Source organism: Stegodyphus dumicola, chromosome 12, assembly GCF_044657685.1.
Source record: "Stegodyphus dumicola isolate Sdum_Otavi_A_Nest chromosome 12, ASM4465768v1".
Taxonomy (NCBI): Eukaryota; Metazoa; Arthropoda; class Arachnida; order Araneae; family Eresidae; genus Stegodyphus; species Stegodyphus dumicola.
In genome coordinates, this window is record NC_140779.1 from 33,386,782 (window position 1) to 33,397,696 (window position 10,915).

The 10,915-nt window shown below is 33.8% G+C and overlaps 1 protein-coding gene across 1 annotated transcript; it reads right to left on the reverse strand.

Moving 5' to 3' along the window:
• Positions 1–10,122: 10,122 nt before the first annotated feature.
• Positions 10,123–10,590, reverse strand: LOC146993530 (histone-lysine N-methyltransferase SETMAR-like). Its single transcript, XM_085827393.1, has one exon. The coding sequence runs from the start codon at positions 10,588–10,590 to the stop codon at positions 10,123–10,125; it is 468 nt and encodes a 155-aa protein (XP_085683519.1).
• Between the last annotated feature and the right edge of the window lie 325 nt (positions 10,591–10,915).

The window sequence follows — 10,915 nt, forward strand, 5'->3', positions numbered from 1 at the left end:
TGCAGTGAAGCTGTCTCCACCGTTATAGCCAGATAACCTGAAGGCTGTGTCGCTGATTGTTCCAGCGAGTGTATAGAAGATCTTCGACGACTGTCAAACGTGACTTTGGAGCTGTCCTGATTAATATTGGATAAATAAAGTGTTTCGATATTTCATGAAGTGTCGTCGTTAGTCACTCCAAATCTACAAATCCCGTACGAACGTAAAGGAAGAAAATAACGCAACAATATGTTTAACTGGGTTCTTTTTTCTTGCTTTTATATTTTTGCCACGTATTTTTGAATCACCTTGTATGTTAATTGAATCCGCTTCTGTGTTGGAATTTAAGTTATTGGAAATTCGAATTGCTTAATTCAAATGCTGAATTCAGCATAATTTAAAATCCGCGATAACATTTCAGTAAGGGTCAATTACTCGAAAATTATACTATGTTTCGAAAGTATCCTTTTTAGAGGAAAAATATCATTATTCCTATTAATTAGAAAAACTTTTTATTTATAATGCTATGGTTTCTGTTTTCTTGTATTCGTTTGCTGAATAGAGCTCCTATTAAAATTTAAATCCTACAAATTTACTTGTTACGTCACTATCTTTCTCGGCATATAAAAGTATGAATTTAAAATCTTTAAGACTGTTGGAAAGTATTCCTAGTTTACAGTTATTCCCAAAATATATCACTCTGTAAGTTTCGACAAAAAATATTAGAAAAAATTCGACCTTAGGCTACTGTTAGTTTTATAGAAAACTATCGATTTCGAGAGTATCAGGCAAAGGGGTTCCTGTTTAAGGAACAAAAGTCTTCTAAAGAGGTTAATAATGCTTTTACTTTTCTTCGTCGAAATATTCGAAGAATAGTTTCGTTTCGCAGAGTTTTCTATAAAACTACATTGAGTTTTCAAACATTTTTGTTCTACAGAATAACTCAATTTTCTAGAAAACACTTTTCCTATGGATTCAGATTTTTTTTTTTTAAATTTTTATCTAACTTTATATTTGATTGTGGCATATGTTTATATCAAATTTAAGTTTCAACTCAAATTCCAAAAGGAATTTATATGCAAGTATACGGAATGATAGAGCTTTTGATTTCCGAAGAAAGAACCTACTGAGAAGAATTCGAAAAGAAAAATATTACCCGATGGAAACAAAAAGAAAAAATAAAAAAGAAAGAAAAGGAAAGAAAGAAAGGAAAAGAAAAATAAACAAAGAAAGTCGTAAAAGAAATATTTATTCTCAGTAGATAAATAAAAAAAATAAAATATATAAATGTTCGTATTACTAGTTTTGATGAGATAGCCTTCTGTACATGAAAATGATTAATACTTGATTGATAATAATCACTTTTTTAATAATGACATCATTCACATTTACGTCTACATAAATATAAATCTTCAGAAGTTTGGTATTAAAATAAATAAAAGTCGAGATCTCAAAAAATAATTTTATAATTTTGCAGTGCTTTTTAATGCATATTTCGTCTGATGTTGGACACGTGTTGGAAGTTCATGGGTCTTTTGGACTGCTTCATAGAAATCAACATTTGGAACACACTTCCTTCAGGCTGATATATGAATATGTACCAAAATATTACCCTTTAAGGTAAGATTTGGCTTTATAAAAATTAGTCTATAGCTGTCAAGTGCTACAAGCAAAAGGATTGCATAAGGACAAACATATCAGTTTTATCGAAAGCTTCCCGCCACCGTAGTCTGCGAAAATATCGTCTGCGCAAACAGTTTACGTTGACGTGTTATAGTATTTTATCAAACGAGGTTTAACATTTGAAAGAAAGAGGCTTGTTTTAAAACACTGTATTGTGAAATTTGTACAAGAATATCGTTATCATTAGGTACAGCAATGATGTCAAACTCGCGGCCCACAACAAATATTTTTGCGGCCCGGTCACTATATCGGCAAATAATAATATATAATAATAAAATAACATATCGACGAAGAAAAAAATGAAATGTTTACTGCTAAGTAATTAACGATAATTTATTCAGTGTTGTTAGATTACTTACAGCGAGCTGACACACACACTACTTAAATTACAAATGCGTGTGAGTAGCTTGCGTTCAGCTACCTTCGGCTAGTTCCTGTCAACTAGTTCTTTGGGAAAACCAACTAAAAAATGAAGATTTGACGCACTTCCCGACGTGCAGCATGAACAAATCAAGTTTAGATGATACTTGTTCGTATCAAACATACGCAGAAAAAATTGCAAATTTAACAACTGAATTTGAAACGAGAAATTAATGATTTTAGTTCCTTCGAAGACAATTTTTTTTTCTTTGATTTTTCTCAATAAGTATTGACTCAGTACCCAGCCATATGCAAATGGAGCTGATCGAGATTCAATGCAACTCAAATTTGAAAGCAAAATTCATTGAAGTGGGCGTGCCTGAATTTTACAAATATTTACCAGCCAGGTTTGAAAATACTCGAAAATTCGCATATGAAATTATTTCCATGTTTGGTAGCACTTATCGGTGCGAGCAGTTATTTTTCAGTCATGAAAGGTAATAAGTCTCCTATTAGAAACCGTATTAATGATGCTCACCTTGGGTCAGCGTTGAAAGTTATCACTGCAAACAAAATTTCTCCCGCAATAGGAAAGATAATAGAAGAGATGTCAAGTATCAGGAGGTAAATATTAAACTTTTCTTGTTCTTTTCTATATAAATATATATATATATGTTTATTATTGTATTATTCGAAATAAATCTACGTTTCTATGAATATTGATTTTTTTTTCGGCCTGCCTAAAGTTAAACCTTGTTTGTTTGGCCCAAGTGTACCTATGAGTTTGACATCCCTGAGGTACAGGGTGTCTGAAATGAAACCATCACTCTACCAGATTAGAACCATGATTTACTTTCAGTTCTCTTGCAAAACGTCAGCTACAGAGGGTCACTAAATCACGTATACAGATTTGAGTACTAATGTTGCATCATATGACACTATGAAGGTATGGTACCGAAAGTTCAATAACAAGCTTATGACATTCAAGAAGTACAGCGCTTCGGCCGGCCTGCTGGTATTGATGAGGGTGTCCGCCGATAACATTGCGGCAAAAACATCGCGGAAGAAAACGTCGCGGAGAAAACAACGCAAGGCGAAAACGTCGTGCTACAAAACATCGTGGGAGAAAACATCGCAAAGAGAAAACATCGCAGTTCTAAAACATCGTGCTACAATACATCGTCGTCGAAAATAAAGCGGTTCAAAAACTTCGCAGTTTAAAAACATCGTCGTCGAAAATACCGTGGTAAAAAATAAAGTTCTACAAATCATCGCATGACGATAACTTCGCAGACATGCTTTTTTCAGGTTTTAATTATTGAAAATGGATATTCCCATAATGATTTGTGAGCGCAGTATGTAAAGAAGGATAATTTTTATTTTCAGATATTTTATTAACTAATAAATGTTTGCTGAAAAAGTAAGAAGGAAACTTAAGCATAAAAAATTAAATGCAAATTATAGATTATACTTTTCATGAAAAATTACCATTAAAAACTTTATAAAAATGATTTATTAATGGCCTTTGTTAGTTAACTATGTCGGTTTAAAATTCTATTAAGTGCTATAAGTGGCATTAATTTTCTATGCTTAAGTTTCATTCTTATTTTCTCAGCAAAAATTTATTAGTTAATAAAAAGTATGAAAGTAAAAATTATCCTTCTTTCCATCTTGCGATCACAAATCAATATGGGAATATCCATTTACAGTTATTAAAGCCTGAAAGAAGCATGTCTGCGACGTTATCGTCATGCGATGATTTGTAGATACTTTATTTTTTACCACGATATTTTCGACGACGATGTTTTTAAACTGCGAAGTTTTTGAACCGCTTTATTTTCGACGACGATGTTTTGTACCACGATGTTTTAGAACTGCGATGTTTTCTCGTTGCGATGTTTTCTCCCACGATGTTTTGTAGCACGACGTTTTTGGCCTTGCGTTGTTTTCTCCGCGACGTTTTCGTCCGCGATGTTTTTGTCGCGATGTTTTCGGCTGTAACCATTGATGAGGTCCTCCTGCGAGATCAGTATGCAACCAGAGAGCTTTTTGAGGAGTTAGACGTTAGTACCATGTCAATTAGTCGCACTATGCATCGCATAAACTTGAAGTACAAACTCAATAGCGGACTCAAGCAGATAAGGTCAGCCGTGTACGGTCCTGCAGTGATCTGCCCGAATATCAAGGCAAGGACAAAATTCTGGACCGGGTCGTCACTTGTAATGAATAGTAGATTTACTTCAAAAACACAGCTCGGACAAGGGGTTGGTCTGCTCCCGAGGAGCTCGTGCGCAGTGTCCCAAAGCGCAGTTTGATTACCAAGAATATCATGTTTTGTATCTGGTGGAATTTCTCTGGCATTATTCACACACAGAATCTGGAAAAAGGTAAAACCATCAAAAGTAAGATGTACAGTGACATACTAGTCCGTGTTAACGCTGTTATCAAGGAAAAACGTTGAACTGAGTTTCGATGCAAAAGGGTAATGTTGCAGCAAGATAATGCAAGACCACATGTGGCTACATTCATTGGCTGGAATCTATGCGGACTAGAATGGGAGTTTTTGCTACACCCACCATAAAGCCCCCACATCGCTCTTTCGCACTTCTACACTTTTTAACACCTTCAAGTACATCTTGCTGGTGCTATCATCCATTCTGCACAGGACGTCTGAAATGAGACTGATCTGCGTTTGGACTCGCGACCACCAAGTTTCTGCGCTTTCTGGGGGGCCTTTGAAAACTACCAAAACGTTGGTAGAAAATCATAGATTTGGGTGGTGATTACTACCAACTCTAAAGTTACTGCTTTCATGTTCTTTTCGAACTTTATTAAGAACAAAACCTCTGTTATAACCAGATACTTTTGCATTGAATAAACTGCCTTGACAACAGTTAGATTATGTTTGCTTCTCACTATTCAGTTAATCCTCCGAGCTTTACGGTTTATCCCTGAGATTTCAAAGTTTTTCAAAATGTCAGGAATAAATGCTATTTTCTTGATATAATTAAACAAACGACACTCTCACTTTATATCTTGATTTCTTTCCTTCCAATAAACATCCAACTTGAAATCGGATACATTAAAACCTGGCAGAAATTTTCATGTATTATGAATACGAAAGCCATCCTTCTGTACGGAATTTTCCGTCTGTAACGCTGAGTAATCAGAAAAGGCAGGTATCGACAAGAAAGAATTCAATACAGATATTTTTCTCCCAAGTGCATGCTATTTTAATGGATCCAAGCTCAGATGATGTAGATGTTAATTAGTTCCCTTTAGAAGCTTCACTAGCAGGGAGTGAAAATATTTTGTTTTAAAACTTTGTAAAAATATCATTTATACGTAAGCTTTTTTTAAATATATTTTGACGCAAATCACTTGAAATATGAGTGCAATAAATTTAAACAGTTTTGCTGTTAACAATTGTTGATGTTTTGAAATTATCAAAATTTAATCAGGCATCAAAATATAAATTCCTTTGCAAAGAATTTAAATAATTCTTTCAGGAGAAAATAAAGATTTCTTTCAGGAAAAGAAAAATCTTACTCAGTAAATAAAAAATCTTAATCTGAAATATATTTCGAAATTTAAATATGTTACTGCAAGCTGAATCAGTTTTAGAATCACGAATTTTTACGTGCTGTAAACTAATGACGTATCAGTTAAAGTAGAAATTTTAACAACACGAAATTTTATTTTTAGATTAAAGAAATTAATATTATAAAGAGCAGGAATCTTCTTCAATTTTGCTTTCCGCATTTTCCATTATTCATTTGTTTTAAACTGATTACCTGTAGATTTGATTATATAAAATATAAATGCCATGATCTTCCAAGAAACAAAACATTAAATTTTGTAACGGAAGAGCAACAAATTCTAGGATTACATGCAAAGGAATCCTTGAAAAAATTCTCCTATATTGTATAATGGATACAATTTGTCCTTATTAAATTTTCATTATAGCGAAAATAAAGTTTTACAGAAGTCTAGGTAAATGTTAAGTTTTCTTCTTATGGAAGTTTTATAGTACATATGCAAAAAATTATGCTCAGTAGTTTATGAGGAAAAATGGCATTTCTTTGTTAGAAAAGAGTTTCTGAGAATAAAAACAACTGAAGGTCTGTATATTCCTAATATAAATATGTTGCACATTAAATCAAAAACATTAAATACCAAAGCAGAATTCTGATTTTTTTTCCATAAAGGCGTAAGGATAAGAAGCCTTCTTTTAATTAATATTTCACTGCAGAAATGTTTAGTGATTCGCGTTTTTTTAAGCACTTTAGCAAACGATTTTAATTTAATATTTATTATCTAATATACTAATATCATTCGGTAATAAATATTTTATTATTTAATAATATTTCTGATTATAAATTTTGCGTTTATTATTTAATATTTGGTGCATACTTCCTAATTTAATACTTATACCTAATATATTTTTTACTATCATCTCTTATTATCTAATACATCATAATTATTTATAAATTAATTATATTGAATGTATAGTTCCTTATTTTTATTGCTTATTTTAGTGCTTATTACAAAAGCTGTTTGCACACTTTTAGACGAGTTTCATTGTAATTACAGAAATACAGGGTGTTTTATAAAGTCCCGGACCCATTTTGATGTTTAATAACTCATACAATAATGAAGATATAAACAAACTTATAGCATTTATTGATGGAATAACTTATATATTTTCCTTTTCATGTTTGAATATCTTTACTTTTGTAAATATCGTCTGCGCGTGTGGTTAATTTCAGATAATTTTATTTTCCAGTCTAAATATCAATACTTTTCTAAATATTATCTGCTTATTAATTGCATTTTTCTGTCTTTTGTTTTTGGCAACTATTGCAATGTTATGGACTTTTTCCTTTGGGGGATTTGTAAAAGACAACGTTTACAGGAGCAGAGTGTTGAACATGGATGACCTAAAAACCAGAATTATAACCGGAATAGCCTCTGTGGATGCCGACATGCTTGCCGGTACCAGGAAACGTGAAATTGAATATCGATTTGATATTCTCTGTGCGACGAAGGGGGCACACGTGGAAGTTCATTGACAAGGGTCATGAAACATTTTGAGTCTATCTAACCATTTATGGCATTAATTTTAATCTATCTTTATTACCTTATCAGTTATTAAACATCAAAATGGGTCCGGAATTTTATAAAACCCTGTATTTTACTTACAATTTTTGTGTTGTAAATGGTCTATTTAATAACCCTTATTCTTCACTAAATTTCGGCGCCGTAATTCCAATACAAACAAGACAATAATAAAGTAAATACAATAAAGCCGTCGTAGTAGAGGAAGAGGTATTTTACCCCATTTCTTTTGAACAGCTTTCCAAAGTCCAAGGAGGTCGACGTTTGTCCAATCCGCTTTCTTAAAAGTCTAAAAGCACACAAATCCATAGGTAGGGTCCAAAAATCCATCAGGAGATTTAATAGGGATATGATTGAAGAGTATGGCCTTGATACTCGTTTCTTGTCCCATTTTTCTAGGAAATTAAGAATGGATTTTAATGTATGGCTACTTGCTTTGTCTTGATTCAGTTCTACTGACTGTTGGCACTGTGGGTAAAAGGAAATCATTTCATATTCGAAAATTTAGTATAAAATATATTTCTGATAATGCGTGGAGTTGATCTTAACATTTTTCTCCACTCTCTTTATTTTTAATTTGCCGTTATATGGAGGGGGAAAAACAGTAACAATCATAAATCCGCCTGAAAAACTTTCTTTATATTCTTTGAACCCTTGTTTTAAGATTTTTTTTCTACTCGTTGATGATAATAAATCGATCTCTTTTAATTGTAGTCATTTAAATACACCCAAGATTCATCTATGGTGAGAATATCTTTCCACGTTTTTGTTCGCATGAAATTTCTTACAAAGACTTCTGCACAGTGTTCTGCGTTCGGGGATATCTCGTGGAAAAAGACGATGCGCATTATTCTTTTTTACCTTCTTAAGATTCTAATCAGCATTAATCGGTTTCTTTGCAGTTGACACTGAGTGTTTTAATGATTTTGCAACTGCCCTTTGTCTTGGAAGATTTGCTTTTAACATTAAAGATCTTACATTTCTCCCGCCTTCCTAGTATAACCTAATGTTAAACTAAACTAACTGTGAACTAAAATATAACCTAATATCTCTACAGTGGCGCCCGAATTAAAAAGACCTTACATTATAAGGTATTTCTACCGCCTTCGTAGCATGCTTTAAAAATAACCTAATGTCTTTACAATGGCGCCCGAACTAAAAAGGTGGTGGATGATGATTCTCCACACCCAGGATTTGGCGATTGGGTCCCCTACTACCTCTGAAAACCCCATTCGCGCTTTAAAAGGAGGCGTTTATAAGGTATTTCTACTGTTTTCCTAGCATGCCTTCGTGGTTTGGTGGTCTGCACGCTGGGCGCGTATTCCAGAGGTCCACGGTTCGATTCCTGGCGAAAGCATTGCATATTTTTCATCTCTCCTGCTTTAAAAACAACCTACTGTCTCTACAAAATTTGCAGCATTGGAAATATTCCGTTTTCCCCTTGGACATGTTTTTGAACAATTTTTCCACTTGAAGCCAAACTTTGATGTTTTGTTCCTTTCTTAATGACAATATTGCCTATCGTAGTTTTAGATATAGGAAAATCATGGCTTTCACAGCTGTTTTAATAATAATGTACGAATAATTTTTATCGGAAAGAGCACAAACATAAGCTTTCATCCATTGCTTCTTTAAGCGCCATTTTGTACGTAAACGAAACTGTCAAGTAGCAGACGATAATTTATACTTTCAAAAATATAGTTACGGCTAAAAACAATTTCCAAGCAGACGATTGCTTTTAATAGCTAAGCAAAATATTCTTAAAAAGTGTTCGAACAGTCTCTGTATTCAATACAATAATATTAGATATTAAATTATAATAATCATAAGTACCAATTTTAACGTCATTTCTTAACAATTTCATATTTATTATCTAATTTAATATATCTAAAATTTACTATCTCATATCTCTCTCATTTTATGACTTTTTTACTGATTTACTGTAAATGGTGTTAAAGTACCGCATGTCGTACTCTGCATTAATTAAGATCAACACTGATTTTCTTTCCAGCGCTTCGAATTTTGCTTTCACCGAAATTTAGAAAATCAAATGTTGAATTTTGCAGTTTATCACAGTATGAAGAAAGCGTTTATAAATTTTAACTGCTCAACAAAGGCACAGCAGCATTTCATTATCTTTATGTTTCATGCGAATAGTGAGTTTCTAATGCTAATGCTCACGGTAAACATGCGACTATATAAAAGTCAAAGAGTTTTAAAAATACGTTTAAGATACTATATATTGATTAATTGCTTACAGCTGAGATATAAGTATAAATTTTGTTATTAATTTCCAACTTCATGATAAATTTGAAATGAATTGATAAGTGACAAATGCATTTCTAGACGTATAATCTAATAATTGTTTTACGAAATCAAAATCTGTTTATGGCATTAAATATTTTGTACACTGATTTTTGATCTTATAATAAATTAATTTCTTTCTGTTCCCTTGCATGTTAGGTTCTTCTCCAGCAGTGTATGATCTGTGGGTACCGTTCGAAACATATTTCCTATTTTAGCTATAAATATTAGCAATCAGTAAATAATTTGATGTAAGTCTTAAATAAAACATTTCAAACCACTATTGCAAATAGTTTACGACTTCCCAAATATAGTTTCGGGACTGACAGTGCTAAGTGCAACATTATATTCTGTAGCTTTCTTCGTATGCTGTTAAAGGCCAAGCAGCGGCCGAGCGGTAAGTCGCTGGGTACTGGTAGTTCTTCCCGGGGTTAGAATCCCTGCGAAAGGGCTGACTATATGGGCGTTTTCGTGGTTTTCCCTATGTGTAACATGCATACGAGCCAAATTTCCTTAGAAAGCCCTGCAAGAAGGCTTTCCTCAGTCAAATAGCCCTCGAGTGCTTTGCCAACATTAAATATCCCATCCAGTATGCTGTGTAAATATACAAGGTCCGGCTATTAATTTCCAGGATTCATGGAATAATTCAGAAGAAAAAAAGGTTAAACACATAGCAATTTAATATGATTCAAAGTAATCCCCATCAGCCGTAATGCACGTCTGTGCTCGGCGGTGCAAATTTCGGAAAGAAGTTTTAAAGTCCTCTTTTGGAATGCTCTTTAATGGTGACGTCACAGTTTTCTTGAACGCTTCGACATCCTGAAATCTTGTTCCCTTTAGCGAATTTTTCAGCTTAGGAAGCATGAAAAAGTCCACAGGTGCTAGGTCTGGAGAGTATGGTGGATGCTGCATTTCAACGAAACCATGCTGGGCTAAGAATCGCTTCACAGGCAACGCAATGTGTGGGCGGGCATTGTCATGTAGCAGCAGCCAACTCCGATTTTGTTGAAAATGAGGAGCCACTCTACGAATTCGTTTTCGAAGTCGGTCAAGAACTTCTGTGTAGAACTGTCCATTGATACTCATGTTAGGAGGAAGAAATTCATGATTAATGAGTCCATCGCAATCGAAGAAAGCGATAACCATGACCTTGATTTTGAACTTTTCAAACCGGAAGTTTTTTCTGCCTTGGTGAACTTGGAGACCGCCATTCGGAGCTTTGACGCTTGGTTTCAAGATATTGATAACACCAAGACTCGTCCCTCGTGACTATCCTATCCTGGAACGCAGGATCAGCATCAGCGTTGTCGATAAGTTCGCCACATGAGTCCAGTCTCAATTGCTTTTGTTCGTCCCTTAAATGGTGAGGAACGAATCTGGAATAAATCTTGCGTTTGCCTAGGTCTTGGGTCAAAATTCGCAGAACCGTCCCTTTGTCCATGTTGAAGTAATTGGCGAGTACTCGAATAGT

Excerpts from the sequence above, each read along its gene's own strand:
- LOC146993530 (XM_085827393.1), bottom strand. The coding sequence starts at position 10,590 with ATGGTTATCGCTTTCTTCGATTGCGATGGACTCATTAATCATGAATTT.